The following is a 19,304-nucleotide window of genomic DNA, read 5'->3' on the forward strand; positions in this document are numbered from 1 at the left end:
TCCTTAATGGATGTGAGTGGGCGTAACAGTGTGTGTGATTACCCCCCTTTAGTGGCATAAAAAAAACTGTGTGTTGGCATTTCAAGTGATTTAAAGTGTAATCTTCTCTAAACACCAAACAGTAATATTAATCTGACTAAGTTGCAACTTTTGGATATAATTAAGAGTTCTTACTATTTTTGTTTTGTTTTGTTAAATCAGCAAGTTACAGTTATATTAAGAGCAAAGCAAGGATGTATGAAAGTACCTGAGCTGGAATTTTGGATAGTGTTTGTTTTTTTTCTTTCTTTTATTTGACACTGCTGTCCATGTAACTACACATCATCTTCTTCCTAAGAAAGAACAGTTTATTCAGTAATGCTTTCATAGTTGAAGCTGTGGCTATTAGACCATCTGGATAATGACACTTCAGCTTGCATTGAGTGTTTCCTGAGAAGAGGTTTTTTTTTTTCTGCTGCACCACATCAAAGCCTTTGAAGATTTAAAAACATCATAATAACTTATTTGGGTCTGGAGGACCTTTACCTGTTCTATAATTTATTGAAATATATTTCTATTTAAATTGTTATGAAATAAGTGTGTAAGATTTACAAGCAGTAACCTCTGCAGCTAACAGAGTGAAGCCAACTGAACACGCCCTATAGACGTCAATTTTAACACCCAGCTTTTTTTGGCCTGGAACAAAAAAAGAAGGTTTTGAAATCTACAGAAGGTTGATCCCTTTGTAAGAACTATATACAGTATCATCTTTGCAAGTGCCCAGTTTGGGGAGGTTAAAAAGATGGGTAAGTTTTTGTTACAATGGATTTGACTGTTGTAATTACATGTTTTAGGGCTGTTGCTATGTTACACACATTAGATGTGACAGTTATCTTGACTGTAACGACATGGCAGCTTTTGAAATGTGTGACGGTGACTGACTACCAGCATTACACTTCTAACTGCCAGTGGCTCCAGGGCTGCTGCAATATGGCTAAGACCAGTAACATCTTTATGCATTTGTTTAATGCAAACCAGCTTATGAAATGTGACGGTGTGATCCTTACTGGGAACTAAAAGCTCCTGCAAATGCTGCTGAAAGAAAACACAAGTGTTGTAATGAAACCTTGTGCCACAATAAAAGACTAATTCACATCTGAATGAGTTTTATTTTTCAGATTCACAGTAGAGTCACTAAAATACAGCAGCAGCGTTACAATCTTAATATTAGTGGAGTATTTTTTAAAATACTCTTGGGGCACTTAGTATCTAAAGTGGCCTTAAATATCTTGCATTATAATTTGGAGTTAGAATAATCAAATTTAGTTGTAAATATAATTCCTAAATACATCTTAACCCGAGCAGATAATGATTAGTTATAGAGAACTGACTGGGAAATACTGTTCCAGTGATACTGGCATTATTGTTAGTTTGAAAATGTAATTATTAAATCCATGAAACATCCTAAGTTGTTCATAAGTATTTCTGGTTAACTCTGGTCCTTCATTACTGAGGCATTCATAATTAGTTACACTTTTTTATGCATCATCATGTAGCAACTCCTCACACAGAGAAGTTACTCAATAACCCCTCGTGACTTCATGATTACCTAACCGTAACTCACCATTTATGTTCCCTCATGTAAAGTGAACTGTGTACAGTAGCTACTAAGCAACTACCCAACATAATCTTCACTATTTTTTCCTTAATAGGCAATCACAGACTGCATAACACCCAACAAGTGTTTCACTCATAATGTTCAGACCACATTAATATTCACATCATGTCATTAGGGATGTGTACACCCACTCACAGCTGTGGAGCTGTTACTGACTGAATTTGATGATAATGTTCGGGTAGGGGAAAAAGTGCCTCAAGCTTAATGGCCAGTACATAAAGTTACGCTTTAAATGTGACAATCTGTGTGAGATTGGTTTCTTTTTACTGTTCTGTTCTTTCAGTATAACTTTGCATGTGGTCAGTCTGCACGAAAACTGCAGTCAGAGCCTCCCCTCAGTGGCCACAAACAATAGAAAATAACCCACTCTGTGCTTTCACCAAGGTTTTCTGCATCCATCCCACTTTCGTTTCTTTCACATAAGTCTGCACATCTCTGCTGACTGAACTAAACCTTGTTTCCATGGAGATCTCAGTGCTACACTGAAGCAGAGAGTTCAAAAATACAGGAGAAAAGCTAGAAACTGAAGGAGGAAGAAATGATGAATAGTCACTTTTATGCATTCAGAGTTTGTTATTGCAGTCTTCACTCTCGTCTGCATTTTAAGTCCAGTACGGTGTAAGATGCTAAGATTGTTTGCTGAGTTTGCAGTCTTTAGCCCAAACGTTGGGGCTGCAGGGCACTGCTCAGTCCACATGTCCAAATATTAGACTTTTACTCTCTATAACTATTTAGACTGCTGTAAATGCAAGAGCACTCAGCTTATGTTGTTAATCTTCACCCAGGGTTTGAACTCCTGACCCAAATCCACAACACCGGCCTCTTACCAAAGAGGTAGCTGTCCTCGCTTGAAGTGATTTTCCTTATCTCATTACACAGACTGACCAGAAACAAAGCCTGCTCCTTTTAGTTGTTGCTGGAGTGAGAAGCGATGTATGATGTGAAATCAGGATTACTATTTATAAAGGATTAATAATAGAAGAATCAGTGATTGCTAACTTTAATCCTTTCCAACATGGGATTTTGGTGCCATTCTCTGTTGTTGTAGACTGGATGATCCAGTTTAACCAAAATAAAAAAGCTAAAAATGTAATAAGAGCTGAGTCAGCACTTCTCTGACAGAGAAGAGTTAACAATATGTAAATCTGTCATGTTCATCAAGATCATAAATAACATAACCTTTTAGGGTTCTTTTTGACTGCATTGCAATGTACAAACATGGACATGGATTGTGCTTTTATTTAGGTTAGATAAACATGCACATACGTCCATGTGTTTCTATTCCAGGTGTTCAGTGGAAAAAAAGTGTGTACCTTTAACTAGCTTCACCCACCATTGTAGTTTATAGCAGAATATGTTTATTTCTTTGTGACTTCATTCACATTGTGCATGCTGGCACCTTTCTGATGGAATCTCTGTTCTCCAGAGCAGTCTCTGGGGATTTAACCTTTATTGAATTACACTCTCCTGCTAATGTGGTTTAGAAACAGGAGTGCTTGAGCTCCAGAGAGAAACTGTGTGCTGGCTCTGCATTTTCTCTTTCTCTGTGTGTGTGTGTGTGTGTGTGTGTGTGTGTGTGTGTGTGTGTGTGTGTGTGTGTGTGTGTGTGTGTGTGTGACCTCTGTCGCTGTCTATGCTGCTTGTTTATCATACTATTAACTGTTTATGGCAGTTGCCTTCTGAGGCACAATAAACTAAAGCTTTTAAATCAATTTGCTGTAGATAATGCAATCAGCCAGGGTCACCCAGAGAGAGGGTGGGTGCTTGTAACCCCAGTGATGAAACTTCAGTCCTGTGATTCACCACCTTTGCTACTCTGGTCTACGTTCTATGATTTCATACTAAATAATACAACAATAATAAATAATAGTCACTTGAGTTGTTTAATTGAAAGGGGACCCATACTTTTCTTTATTCTCTGTCATATATATTATGTTACAACGGTGGATGTCCTTGTTCATATTATACACGGTCAGTGTTTTAATATTCTCTGCGAGCCAACAGATCAGGTTACAAGTTGCTGTTCAAGACACTTTTTCTGCTCTCACATCTCTGTGAATATTCACCACACATGTGGCAGACTAGCCTCCTGCTAACTCCATAGTGTTGTATTTAAACCTGTAAATTTGGCCACAAAAACACTGCTTTCAAGAATAACAAGATATTATAACAAAAAACAAAATAACAAAGAAACATATTTAGTGTGTGTATAAGTCATCCCCACAAGCCAAAACACTAAACACTAAGAAAGTCATTTCTGCTAATCCATCTACTGTTTAAATGTTGTAAGTGTAAATGGAGGGAAAAGGCATTCACAGGGTGGATGAACTGAATACCTGCACGGAGGCCCAGTATAAGAGATGACAACCTGAACCATGAATCATTCAAAGCCCTTGCAGAGTGCAAGAGGAAAAATGCAGGAAGAGTAGGTCCTCTTTAAGCATTACCTAAAGGGGACATACTCTGTTAATACTGAACAGTTCTGCTATTAATGATTAAAATGAAAACATTATTCTGTTTGCAAAAATGTAACTCTTGGAGTGCGTGATCGATATTTCTCCAGTTCTTGTACCACTTGTTCGAAACAGACATAAGTTGTAACTAGCTTATGTCTGTGATAGCCTTCTCCTTTTAGCTCATGAACGGGAATGATGAAGCCTTAAGAAGCAAACATTTTGCTTGAGATAGATTAGAATATGGCTTTTTGTTTCTGACTGCCCAGCACAGATTTCACACTTCTGTAGTGACTTTTCCTGCAGCTCTGAGAACTGTTAAAAATGTGTTTATGGTTAAGGCATCGACTGTGAGGCCTGCGGCCCCTACCTCACATCCAGCTGAGACCTTTATTGCATGCCAGTGCCAGCCTCTTTCTCCCTTTGCTTCTGACAACCTCTCTGCTCTTACTGTCTAATAAAGCACTTCACACTCAGATACACCTCAAAAATTCAGCCCCAGGTGAGGTACCCATTGACAAAATCAGGTTGAGTTAGTTTACACTTTTGGAAGAACTGTAGCACCACCCTCGTGCAACACGACTAACCCAAATAAAATAAGGACCAAGTGTAATTAGGGGATTACAGCGGTAATCTTGTAACGTGCCTCCTTCTGTCCTTACCTCGTCTGGCTGCTGTTCTGACATGAATGTGTAAATTTCACTGATTTAAAGAGGACATAAAGCATTCAAGTTTTGTGTGAGGTGGAGAGATAAATTCAGCTGAGTGAGAGAAGACAGTGAGGGCTGGAGCTGCTGACAGAAACAGGATTCATGTAGGAAGGACATCACCACGCTCCTCCTCCACTTTTATCTCCGCACCATCTTCCCCCTCCCCTGTTTATTTCCTTTATGCTCCTGGATCAAGTTTCCTTAGCTTCCTGCTGCCAATTGCACTGGAAAGGATGCATAAACACAATGTGCATGTGACACGCAAGCTTCTCGTGAAAGGAACTGAAACTATGAACACTGAATGTGCTGGGTAATGGGCAACATTAATCAGTAGCAGCACGTTAATGCAATTATTTTACCATTACTAGTAAATCCAGTTAGATAAAACAGTCCTTGGAGAATATCGGCTTGTTTGCTTGCTGGAAGGTGGACGGATGCTTGATGAAAAAACAAACAAACAAACAACTAAAATACTTTATTTTACTGATTAATTTGCTCTGTTTAGAGAACAGTGGAACAGCCAAATACATACTGTGTGATCAACTAATAGTGTAAATGTGACACTCGTGACATCCAGTAAAAAGATAAAAAATCCTTTTATTATAGTAGAGCGGAATAATACAGGCAGACGGGAAATAAGGAACAGAAAGATGTGACGTGCAGGAAAGTCGGAAAGTACGGGAGCAACCCTTAATGACTGTTTGGTGGCACGAAGCCCGTGTGAAATGCACACATGATATTGGATCGCCCGACGTTTTTAAAACTTTTTCTTGCATCACATGAGGCCAACTGGAGTGCAGATGTAAACACTGTGCTGTGACCCTCAAATGGTTCTAGTCTTTTGTGTTTTTTAAGCCAGTCAGTTGAACAGACCGACTGTTTTTATTTTGTTTCTGTCAGTTCCAGATTTCATCTTTTCTGTAGCGTCGCACAGATCGCACATGAGCTATGATTCATCAGTGACCAACATGTATAATTGATGCCACAATCCAAAATGAAATCACAGGTTTGAGTATGTTTAGCAGCATTCCACCTGTGGCACATTTACATGTATTCTGATAATGCATATTTCTGTGCCTTTTTCCTGCAGGCAGATTTCTCTGTGTGTCTGAGATGATCAAATTAACGAAATTGACTATAAATAAGAGCCATGAATAGGAAAAAAAAGTGTTTGAAGTGGAGTATTTAGTGGACTTTGAAGTATTTGGCTCTGATGGATTACAAAATTTCAGTACCAAAAACACAATTAAAAAATGCTGCTCCCCATGCTACCCGTGAAAGAGCGTGACCACATGACCACCAATGTACACACCCTTCAACTCAGATGAAAACACAACTTCACATCTATGCATGTCAGGTGAAACTGAGAGAACCATCTCATTCTTTATAAGGTGACACAAGTAAATAAGTAATCTAAGCAGTGCTTGTCTTCATTCCAGTCTTCTAATGGTACATTTTTTCAAGAGTACATGTAGAAGTTATACCTTTATATCGGTGCAGAGTTTATGTTATGAGCATAACTCTAACCCTGAACCAAAGAAATTTCCGTGCCTACAACTAGCAGAACAGAAAGTGAAAGGGAAATTAACAGTGGGTTTAACAACATAAAAGTAAACTTCCAACAGTTGCCAGTGTTGTAATGTCTGCACCTCTGTCAGTGTTTCAAATTCAACTATTTGCTTTTGTTGATCTAGTATTGCCATAGCAGGTGCATCAAAGCTACAGCACCCACAACAGCTTCTCACGAAAGAGCAGCATTTGAGAGCTTGAGACTGAGAACGGTTTAATAAAGTAGTCTTAAACTGCCGTCAGCTTATTGATTAAAATAATCAAAGTCTGTGTTCCTAGTCGCTACAGGGGCTAAAGTAGCTGTTGGCATTCTCTATTTACCTTAAAACTATAGACTGTTTGCTCAAGATTAAACCCCACGTCACAGAAAATGTGGCTTGTGGCTGTAGTAGTGTTGGAAACTACTCCGTCGTATGAGTCATGTAATATAAATCCTTATTCAGTGACACACACAATTAGCTTGACAATGACAGGATGTAGTCACTGCTGAAAGCTGCTAGTTCAGGTATATGCTGGCCTCCATTCATGACTCATTTGTTTTCTTTCCCCATTTGTCCGACACTGTGCCTCTCCTCATCCACCCTTCACATCGGAGTTCTCTCCCTCCCCTTACCTCTTCGTTCTTCTTTCCCTGCTTCCCAAGACCCACAATTCCACCGCCACATCTCCCGCCCACTCTGCGCAACAGAAGTCCAGCTGTGACACACCACAAAGGACTCTATTTTTAGGAGAATTGCATCCACACTGCATACTGTTGTGTTCTCACATAACAGAAACAGCAGAGTATAATTACTCTGATCACCCCCACCAGTCTGTGTGGCTGGAAATAGTTCCTATATGAAGTTGGAGAGCTGCTCAGTGTATGGTGGAGAGCGGATGACCTTTCAGTGATACATTTACTCAAAGTTAATGAATGACAACTTGTACAAGAGGCGATCACTGTCGTTCTCCTGGGAATGGAAAACATGACACATTTCTATAAGCTTATTAAAATTGAAGAGGAATATAAAGTGTTCTTTCCCACGCTTGTTTTTCTCCCGTCTGGAAAAATTCTCATGGCTGTTTGTATCTGGACAATGCTGGGACCGAAATATGAAATTTTACCATCTGGGTCCTGACACGTCCAGGCAAGGATTCAGTAGCAGGCTGCGTGTATGTATTTTTGTACTGGATCATAGTAACATAGTGTTCTTTGTCAAACGGCCAAGTGCTCTCCCCTGTACCTTTACCTCTGCTGGGTCTGGCGAGGTGAGCCGCAGTTCCTCTTGACCATCTGCCATAACTCCGACCACCCTCAGACAATAACAGGCCGGCAGTTGAAGGAAGGAGAGAAGGAGAGAAAGTGGGTGGAGGAAGGATACACAAATATGTTTGCTTATAATTATAGTCCCACACCTCTAGCTGATGCAAAACGAAAGCTGCAGCTATTTCAGAAAGGAAACTGTAAATAATCTCTTGGTATAAATAGCTCATTACTCAGACGAGCTTCTTAAAGTCAGCAAAACCATTCAGAAATGATTGTGTGTGAGGTTTTACCACCAGTAAGGTTCGGCATTGATGTTTTGGATGTATTTTGAATAGTTTCAAGCTAAAATAAACAGATTGGGAAACACCATCTTGACATTTTTAAGAACATATCACAAACTAGTTGAGATATCAGGTTCGACTCGTGCGTGGAGGGAATTTGACTTCTTGATGGAGTTATGCAATCTCACACTGCTCTGTTTTCCTCTCTGCTTTACCAAGAAAACAATAACAAAGGAGGATTGTCTCAGTTTTCTTTTGGTCCCCCAAAGTGATTGCTGAAAAGATGCTGGTAGATGCTGTGGACTCGTATCAAAAGAGACCTCAGCCATCAGACGCTTGTGGAGTTTTTGTGGGTTTTTTAAACATTTTAAGGCCTGATTGACTCTGAAAGACACTGCCAATATAACTCTAGCTTCCAGCAGTACTCTCCTCATTCAAATATCCAATGTTGTGATTATGTAAAAGTCTGGTTCAGTGTAATAGCAGCCCTTTTGAAACAGTAATCTCCTGGAAAAATCAAGATACTTGGGCAATTCGGTTTTTTTCGCTTTTAAATGGCTCAACCTCTTGGCTATTTTTTCAAACCCCTACCTGGAAAACATCCCAGATTCTTTCAGTAACAGCTCTACAGCTGAACAGCTTCAGGCTACATGGTTAAAAACACTTTCTGAAGAACAATAAGTCCACTTGTCCTTATCACCAGGCCAATTGCAGGGACTAAAAAATTCCCTCAAAAATTCTCCCCAATCAAGCAAATCACAATAAAGCTGCATCCAAATTCACACAAGCGTATGAAGTTTTCTTTGCTCATGCATCATTAGCCGCTCTTTACAATGCCAGGATCCCCACACTCGCTAGTGAGAATGTAACCAAATTTGGTTGTTTGCTACTACATGTGAGAAAAGACAACTGTAGAACATATCCTGACCTGATCCTTGCAGAAATGCTCAAAGTGACATTTATTTGTAAAATGTGGACTACAGCTAGATTTATTTTAGTTTTCATGTCAGTCTTTCTACTTAAAATGTAATTTAGGCTTCAATTACAGGATATTTTATATTCATTTCCATATATTTATACAGAGTTACAATAGTGGATGCTGATAAACATGTGCAAATTTATACTGGGCACCTGTACCTGTGAGCCAAAAGTGCCAAATGCTAAATCCTCCACATCAGACAGATCTTTCCTCTGGACTTGTATGTCTGTGCGATAGCTCGCCCTGTCTAAGGCCCCAACCTCTTGCTGTTTAGACCTTTCTGCTATTGAGAGCAGCAAATCAGAAGAGAGCTATCGTAAAGTTAGGAGGAAGGGAACTAAACCAGCTATTTTCAAAGAGAGAGTAAACTGTAGGACTGCATCAAGTCCCAATATAAGATATATTTTGCAAAGCTCCTCAAATAGATTCCAAGAATACAAATATGAAGCGGGTAATATGTGTGATAGTTGTCCTTTTTTTCTCCTTTTTTCTCATCTTTTCAGTTTAGATGTTTTCATGTCATTAGAGAAAAAATAAGGTTTTCTCAAAAATTCCCCAGAATCAGCATTTCACATGCGTCGTTGTTTAAAATGACTTTTCTGTGGCTTCGTACTGACTGCACAGCAGAGAAAATAGTGCAGCACAGCAGCAACAATTCTCACTGCCCGTTTCTTGGCAAAGCAATGCCATCCCATCCCAGAATGCACTGTAGCTGTGTTATGTAAGAGGCTGTTCTAGTCTATTCTTAGCTCTACCTCACTGAGAAAGTAACAGTGCTGGTTGCCTGAGAGTCAAAAGCGCATAGAGATCTGATGAGGCGGGAATCATCAGTGAGGTGAGAACCAGCACAGTGGGCTATTTTGCCATCAGGCTCTCACACTGGGACACTGGCAGGACGGCATGCCCATTTTTGGTATTTGGAGGAAGTAGAGGTGTAGAGGTGGGCATACGAGCGAGCGGATTTTATTTTTAATACTAGAACAGGAAAGAGATGTATAAATAGTGCTGTTTTAAAAATAGGACACGTCACATTGACAATTTCTAGCTCTTCAAATCTAGCAGGAGACATCTAGGCTGCAACTTTCCTCACAAACCAAATATACACTACAATATGTTCATGTTTACATCCAGACTTCTAGTTAATTCCCATCTGCTGTGCGGCCACTGTTTCACCAGCCCCTGCTTCTTGATCCCCTAGTCTCCAACTGTGCCATTTTTTCTCGATGGATGTCGAATCCTATTATAATTATTTCCAGGAAAGCTTTGCAGAAGCAGAGCGATGTATGCAGCGAGCATGTGTCTGGGCCTGTGTAGCAGCATGTAGTCACAGGATGATGTAGGATCACGAACATGTGGTCGGGGCCACAGCTGTCATTTAGAGTACTGGGATTTTGTCCTGAGAATGTTTTCTGGGAACTAAGCGTTCTGTAGTGAGACAGATAAATTTGTACTGGATTTGAACTGTAAATAATTTTTTTTGTAAGTGGTAGAATAAAGAAGAATGTATTATATGTCCAACGTGTTATACCAAAACCTTTACATGCTTGCAAAAGGTGAGCTTAGTAAAGAATGACAGGCTGAAGACCAAACCACTGTGAGACATGAGGGGAGTCCATTTTTCCAACTGTTTCTATATTTAACATTGTGTAACATCATATAATTGCATTTGCAATGAAGCAGTGAGAAGGACAACTCAATTTCACACAGTGCAGATTGTAGTAGAAGTTAATATTGCCATTAACTGTAGACATTTTATAGACATATTTAAGAAATATCTAGAATTTAACAATGTATTTATTAGGAAGTAAGTACATTCAGAGATGTTAAGAGGGTTGATTGCAATGATAATCTCTCACTTTTTTACAGCTTGGAACATTCAGTAGCCAAGTACCGCTTAGCTTCCATAAAGGTTTGTAAAGGGCAAACACACAAAACGTATCAGGTGAACAGATTTTTCCTTCAAATACAGTTTTTCTGCTTTGGGCGGCTAAAGAAATAAACCCCTGCCTGCTCTGCTACAACTTCGAGATGATAATTTGAGACTTTGTCATGTATTTATTGATATTGTTTAAAGAGAGATGTGTGGTGGTGACAGCTGACGTGGCTTATATGTGTCTACTACTCGTTCTTTTTCTGCATCTAAATCTGTATTTGTCACCATAGATGTTCCAGCTGTATTAGTGTACTAGCTAACTCTGCAGAACTTCTATTCTATGCACTCTAGCATCAATAAAAACAGTTAGCCATCACCACACTTTCAATCACTGCATGTACTTGGTATTACACCCATGTATGTGTCAAAGCCAACACCAAAGCTGTGTAATATCCCCCAAAGCCACAGCTACGCTCAGACTCATGAAGTCAATGAGACGGCTGGCCCTTTCAGTATGCTTTTTGTTTGTAAACTGATCTGTTTACTTCTTGTTAGATTGCTTTTTGAATAAACATAGCAAAACAGGCAACTGTATCTGCGAGACCTCATTAACAGTGCAGTCACTGAACTGAATCCCTTGACCAGTTCAGTAACTTTTGGAGCATTTTAATGTAATTATCTGACAAATAACATGGACTGCTGTGTGGTCCACTGCCTCCAGTTGTTTTGGTGTTATTTTCCACTAATTAGCCAATATGTGTGTCTGTGCACTGTACCCATACAGATTAAGGATGCAGCTATGAGTGGAGGTTTCTGATAGTTCAGTCACATCAGAGTAAAAATGGGATAGTAACTTCTATCCGGTTGTTCAGTGATGACGCGACGAATCCTACTTCCGGGTCTAAAGTAGTCTGCGTTTAATATGGCTTTTGTGTTGTTAACATGTTTAATGTTATGTATTTTCTTCTATTTGATCTCAAAAAGCTCCTAAAACAGTCAGTGATCCCTGTTGACCTCCCTCGGCTTTTATTACCACTAATCATTTATTTAAGCTCAGTTTTTAAAACCTTAGGATGTAACTACAGCCCAGCCCATGCAGCAGTATATGAATGACTAACCTCGTATTGTGGATGGATTATCTCAGTTGTTCTCCTGGCTGAAGTTTGGTCCTTTTACAGCATCCTGCCATGCGATTACATTTGTTCCTGACCACCGAGAACACTCACGTTAACTTTTATCGAGTGGAAAAAAAGTTAGCTTGTTTATATTATGCTAACATAGCTGTGTCGCTAGCGGTCACGTAGCACATCATTATATACCAGCTAGCCAAACTTCAGTAACCCTACAAACATCACTGTTGTTTAGTTTTCTGTCTTCATTTATGCTGGAAGTGATAGCAGAGCTGTACATTTTAATTTGTTTCCAAAACCCCGCAGTCAGGACATGCTATATTGTATTTAGATAGAAGCTAGCGAGCTAACTTCCTGCTAACTTCTAACTCCGTTAAATGTCATAAATTCTGTTTTCATGGATGCCTGGATGTTAAACTCAATTGTTACACCTGGTAGAGCAGAACGCTGATCATTTTATTAAAGATGAAAGACTTTAGACAGTTTTTCAACTCTCAGTAATGCCACAGTGATCGTTTGATATACGGACCTGCAGCGGAGTTTAGACCCAGACACGGCTAGTGACGTCAGACTGAACAACCGGATGCAAAGAGGTAAAAAAAAAAAAAAAAAAAAAAAAAAAAGCAAAACGAAACAAGTATTTTTTCATATTCAGCAAGTAGTTGTGGCAACCATCTGCTCACACAGAAGTTTAGCATTCAACACTCTCTGCCTCTGGACTTTCAGTCAATTCCACTATTTATGGAGGAATTTACGAATTTCTGTTTCAAACCCTTCACCGTATTATCTCAGATGGCATGTAATTGCCAACTGGACTCCATTCAATCGCAGACTGATACTGACTGATGTTCTGTCTCTGTCTTGTCACACGCCAGTGTGTGTGAGCAGACTTGTATTCGTAAGGTTTCTCCATGTAAGTGTCTAATAGTGGGTGTGGGGAGCCATAGCCCTGCCCTCCAGGACATGAAGCAGGCATGGAGGAGATCTAGAGGCCCACCAGGGGCCTGGTGGTGGGGGGGTTGGTTCAACCAGCAGCCCCCCCCCTCCACAGACACACACAGACACTTTGCAGCCGAAATTTCCTAATTTTAACATAAATATCTTTTAAATTTTTATATTAACACACATATTTGCACGTAATGAACATAATGAAAGACTCACTTCTTTTCCTCACATGAATTTCACAAATGCATTTACAGGCAGGCTTTTAATCCTTACCGGGACTCACAAAACTGAAATACAGTCTTTGAGTGATTTCTAAATGTGCACTCTTTACTCTGCTCTGACATTTTCTTTTGAATTGTCCTCTTAAATATTAAAGAGTACCAGTGAGTCAGCACAGACGTTTTCCCCGATAAACTCTTATAATCATCATCGTCGTCGTCGTCTTTGGAGCACTTTGCAAATACCACACATGCACCAACACATGGGAGTGCTTGCATTACTCAGCAGGTATTCTAATTTCACCAAAGAACTGGTAACTATTCTTTTTTTTAAGTAGATGCAAAAAGCAAGATGAGAAATGTTGCAAAACCAGTTCCAGTCCACAGTGGAGCTTTTTACCCTCAAACTGTAAATCTATATTAGCAATTAATAAGATCCATAAGATTTGTTACTAGAATATTTTTAATGACTTATCAGGTCTTTTCCTTCATCTGTGATATATTCATGATCTAATGTCATTACTGACAGGTTAATGAAAATCAAAAATGATACAAAGAAAATTTCATTAGACAATTTTTATGTTATTTCTACAAAATGATTTATTTTCAATACTGCTAGAAACCTAAGTTTTAGATGATGAACTAGTGACTCCAAAATCCTTCAGTCAACATGACAATTCAAATGAAGTCATCAGTAGACAGGTTACATACTGCACCACCTTCTTTCGTAAAATCTTCCACACATGAAATTTTATGAGACTTGTTTTGGGTCCTGTGGCCTTTTGCCAAGCCCATTTCCTCTTCAGAGCAAAGAAGAAACACGAGCACTTCCTGTTTGTATTTTGAAATAAAACCAGCAGGGTCTGACGAAATTAGGAAATTATTAAACATTGTTCAGACCGTATCAGACAGACGGAGCCCTAACAGTTTCAGCTTTGTAGGCTGGCTGCAGGAGTGAGATGCTCGGAGAACGGTTCGACGCGCTCTGTGGGTGCTGTTGGCAGACATTTGTTCTTCACTCGTGCACAGAAGCAAACTTTGCTGGAGCCTTCACATCAAACATTATTTATCTACTCTCTTTGTACTTTGATTTTTTGTACCTTTTCCCCACCATTAACATTTGGAATATTCAACCTTTGCAGATATTTAGCGGAGGCTTCGACTGACATTAAGCTGTTGAGTCAGTGCAACAGCATAAAGGCACTCAGGAGAAACCCAGTGCCTTTTGTATGCATGAGCAATGACTGCAGCGTGCTCAGGTGTTCAGCTGGCACCTGCCTGCCTGCCTGAATAAAGTTAATCAACTCTGAGCGCACCACACTAGCCTGCATGATTAGCCACGGAGGTTACAGAAGGTGGGATATGACTCAATGCAGAGTCTATTTTTTGTGCCCAAACCACACTATCCACTTTCCATTATCATTATTATTATTATTGTTATTAAGTATAAACACAAAATAAATAAAAGTCAAAGTTCTTCAGCTTGGTTCTTGTTCCTCTGTGATCTGTAAGCCGCCTCAGTTTATTAGTGCAGACAAAATTGCCACCAGCACAAATTCTGCTGTAGCGCCTCACAAATTATCACACTGACTGTGAACACAAATCATTCATTTCACAACAATTTGTAAAACATGCAAAATTGCTGCCGGGCCACTCGGATGCATAATTCCCCCAATCCCGGTGGATCCTTTAAAAGCTATGTGAAGTGAAAGTGAAATGTCAAATGACATCATCAATGACCATCAATGACCTTTAAGATCATGTCTGTAAATATTGACTGTAAGGCCTCGCACCTGTCGAGCACAGTGAGAACAGAAAAGGGAAAAGCCCGGCAGAAGGTTTGATGAAGAGCCACGGCCTGCTAAAGCGTTCACAGTCTCAGAAGTGACAGGGCGCACTTTGTGTAGTGCATTATTTAACCAGGTCTGCTTGTTTTTGCTGTCACGTGTCTAATGTTTGGGAGAGACACAGTGAAAGGAATAGAATAATCCTTTAATTGTCCCACAAGGGGAAATTTGGTTGTAACAGCAGCCAGAAAGACACATATACAAACAAACAGGACACAGAACAGACACATACACCATTTTTTTCTTACATATTTACATTAAGGACAATGGTTACTATAAACAGAGTACTGTAAGCAAGGATAAGAGTGTGTGGACTGTTAATTGCGTGTGCCAGCTCTGACCCTACTGTAGTGACGATTTTGTCAAACTGTGAACAACGATGAACTGATCAGAGATGATGACTGAGGTTCCTCGAGCTACCCTTGAGACCAAATCTGAGTCAATCCCTGGATTCTCATGTTTATGTTTATTTTATATACATTAACACTTACACTCACAATGCATGTCTGTATTAGCCATACAGGTTCATTTTAATCCACAGTAGGTAGGAACAACACATTTGTTTTCTAAAACTGACATGACTGTAGCTCAGAAGGTAGAGCAGGTCATCTACTGATCTTAAGGTTGGTGGTTCGATCCCTGGCTCCTCCAGTCTTCATATCAAGTATCCTTGGGCAAGGTGCTAACCCCAAGTTGCTCTCCAATGCATCCATTGGAGTGTGAATGTACTTCGAAAGCACTATTTATAGAGAACGTGCTTGGGTGAATGTGGCATGTTGTAAAGAGCACTTTGAGTACTACGAAAAGTGCTATATAAGAATCAGTCCATTTACTTTAGATATCAAAACAATAAATACACAAGAAAAAGACTACAAAGAAGTGCTGGTGCAGAGCATTTCCATCATGTGACTCAACTCTTACAGGATGTATTTTACCACTGAGAGTCTCCCACGTCATCAGGAGCAATCTAAGTCCAGTGATGGACACCAGTTCCCGGTGCCTCTAATGCCTTTAATGTGTATTTATTTTTTTCTGGTATCATAAAAAGCTTATAGACATAAATGATTACAAGGGTTATCGCACTAGCTAGGCTGCAACTTCACTGGATGTTATGAATAATTTACTGTTATGAATAATAACAAACGGGCAGTATCCTGTGCAGCATTACAGGAAAGATACTGTGGAAACTTCCCTTTCAGTGGATCCACACGCTGCTAACTACTCTTGGCTATTTTTCTGGGGGCTTTTTTGTTCCCACCAGCCCAAAAAAACATACCAACCACACCAACTGTGCAGCAGCAGCATTAATGTTCTAATTTAATCAGCTGCTTGCCCGTTTTTGAAGTTTTTTGAAGTTTAAATAGCCTGCATAAACAGCCTTAGTGCTGCTATGACTACTGTCTTGAAAAGACATGCCAATGTTACCAAATATAGCTTGAAAAGATTTGAATGAATTCTGATAAAACTTTGTAGGGGTGTAGAGTGGGCTCATGTTAACAACCCATTAAAATTTGGCTTACATCAACAAAGGTCTTCAAGGTCAACGTAATGATATATTTGCTTATAACCTAGAAACTATGATCCTTTCAACTGTGCTTTGTACATTGTCAACATATAAAAAGTGCCATCTAAGGATTTAAAATATCATTTGACCTCTGAACTCCCCTTTAAGGTCTGTAGATCAATCTGGTCAAAGTGATAATAAAGCCACACAAAGGTATTTAAAACTGTGTGTCTTAATACCAGACAGGGAACGATGTATGAGGATTCTAAATATCACATTATAGTTTGCATTTGATCTCTAGTAACACTGTTCCATTTCACATCTGCCTTTGTCTTTATTTCTCCATCTAATTAAAAAATAACTCTTCTCAAAATGATGTCCAGTATATTCAAATCGATTTCAACAGGGCAAATAACAAAAGCCTGCCCTTTGGTTCTTACTGCACTACAAATGTCTTAAATTGTGCTTAAAAAGATCAAAGAAAACAAGATGACTCTATAGGAAATACAATACCTCTGCCATAAAAGTCAATACTGCCCAGAGAGTGAGCTGAGGTTTGGGCTCCAAGTGCTTCTTCTTTAAGGTTTGAGTAAGGCAAGAATTTTTGTTTCTTATTCTTCCAACCCAAAGTTGTGGGGACCGTTTTTTTGTTTTTTTTTCTAGTTTGAAGTCATTTCATGATAAATTAAATGGCAAAATCCCTGCTGCCATAGAAACTGTACATGTAACTTTACTAGCGCTGTCTGTTTTATTAGAACAAATAACTTCAGTTATATCTGGCCAGGGTGAGCTGGAAGCATGCTAGGTGGTAGCATAGCTGTGTATGAAAGTTGCTATCCGGTCTTTAAGTGATGACGTGATGAACCCTGCTTCCAGGTCCAAACTATTTTGTGTTTATTAAGGCTGTTTTGTTTTTAACGTGTTTTAATGCTTTGTATCTTGCAGTGATCACCGTCGGCCTCTCTTGGTTTTATTACCACTGTTCATTGTAAAGCTCAGTTTTTAAAACCTTACGATGTAACTACAGCCCAGCCCATGCAGCAGTAAATTAATGACGTATTGTGGATGGATTATTTCAGTTGTTCTTCTGACTGAAGTTTGGTCTGTTTACAGCGTCCTGCTATGCGATTGCATTTGTCCCTGACCACCGGGAACCCTCACATTAACTGTTATCAAGTGGAAAAAAGTTAGCGTTCATCCTCCAGCTTCACTGTGTTAATGTGTTTATATTATGCTAATCATAGCTATGTCTTCTCTTCCTTAGTTCCCTTGAAAACAAGCAGTTGTGAGGTGATACTCACTGTTATGTCAAAAAACACAGTAAAGCAAAGTTTAGTCATTTGACACCTTCAACTATAATATCATACATGCTGCCTGGAGTCCTAGTTGTAGCATTAAGATTGGCTGGAAGCGAAGGTCTTCATTCAGTCACAGTAGGTGGAAAAAGTCGTTCTTAAAGTCCTGAAGAAGTAAATATATTGAAAATTGGATTAAAAAATAAAATTTCACATTTAATCAAAAAATCCTGCTAAAAGTCTTTAAAAGATACAAATATATCTGACACTACCATTTGTGTTTGATGGGGCCAAGTTGGAAGCATCATTTCCAGAGATTAAATCCAGGTCTTTGCAGTGAAGAACAATTGCTTTTTCTCACTACTGTGGCACCCCAAGCAGTTACCTTGAGTCACTTGAGAAATTTGACCTTGGCCTCAAATGGAACACATTTGTATTCCAAAGCGGCAAAAAATGTGTATTTTCTTTGTAAATTCCAAAATCATGCCACAGTTTCCATGTCTCTAATACTCTCTCTGTGACCATTCAGACTTTAGTGACCAACTGCTGGAGGTGGTTGGCTTGGAGGGGGCTATAGAGATGGGGCAGATCTACACTGGGCTGAAGAGCGCAGGACGCAGGCTGGCTCAGTGCACCAATGTCACCATCAGGTCAGCACCCCCATCTCCCTGCTGTTCCTCACATCTTCTTGCCCACTTTGAACGATCCTCTTCCCTTCTGTCACCTTCTGTACTCCGTTCTCCATCCTGCCTTTGTCTCGTGTCACTACCCCTGCCTGTCTTTATCTTCCTTCTGATCAACCAACTGGAAGCTGTACTTGGTGCACCAATTGCATCCATCTCCTATACATGCAGGATAAAAAATGTATTCCTTGCGAGTGTTTTTGTGCATTTTAAAATCCCTGCAGTGTCCAAACAATAACATGCCTGCAGCTAATAAATAATATATTCCAAATGCATGTCGTGCTAAGAGTGTTGTTGGAGCTCTGGGCTGACTCGCAGGCTGACAAATGGGCTGTAGTTTGGAGTTCTCATAGCTAGATTTGGGTTTCCTTGCAGGTTTTCCAATTACGCAGAAAAATGAAGATGCTACACTAGTGAACCCTTATTCTTCTTTGTGTATTTATAGAGAACCTTGAGGCTGTTCAGCTGATGTCTCATGGTGGGGAAGATATTATCTCAGACTGATGAATGTTAATTGTGGTTCTGAATTATGTAAATGCCATCTGCCCATATCCATGTGAGTCTGTGCAGACTCATGTCATGTGTGGCCTATAATTAATGATCGAGCTGATTTTTCCCGCAAACAAAAACATTATTTGTTTGTGCAAACAATCTTTGACGCACTGTTGCTGCACAAAAAACACAGTTTGTCATTCTTATTAACCCTCTGATGTCAAAGTCATCATCAGTGAAGGCCTTAACCTATCATTACATATCAAAATATGTCATTTAAAAAAATTATTCCAAAAAAAAGATGTAAATGCACCTAACTTACTGTTCAATAACTGTTAGAAGTCAGTGCAGTAAAGAATTAACTGGATATGATTCGGTGCAAATTCAAATACACTTAGTAGTCTACACAGCACTCAGTGCTG

The 19,304-nt window shown here is 39.5% G+C and overlaps 1 protein-coding gene across 1 annotated transcript in view; it reads left to right on the top strand.

Moving 5' to 3' along the window:
- Positions 1–19,304, top strand: part of dgkg (diacylglycerol kinase, gamma) — a 185,885-nt gene that overhangs the window by 158,585 nt on the left and 7,996 nt on the right. The window contains exon 23 of the mRNA XM_080902601.1: positions 18,237–18,357. Within this exon, the coding sequence (XP_080758727.1) occupies positions 18,237–18,357 (121 nt within the window). The remainder of the gene's footprint in view (positions 1–18,236; positions 18,358–19,304) is intronic.

Source organism: Rhamphochromis sp. 'chilingali' (assembly GCF_963969265.1).
Source record: "Rhamphochromis sp. 'chilingali' genome assembly, chromosome: 14".
NCBI classification, from domain to species: Eukaryota; Metazoa; Chordata; class Actinopteri; order Cichliformes; family Cichlidae; genus Rhamphochromis; species Rhamphochromis sp. 'chilingali'.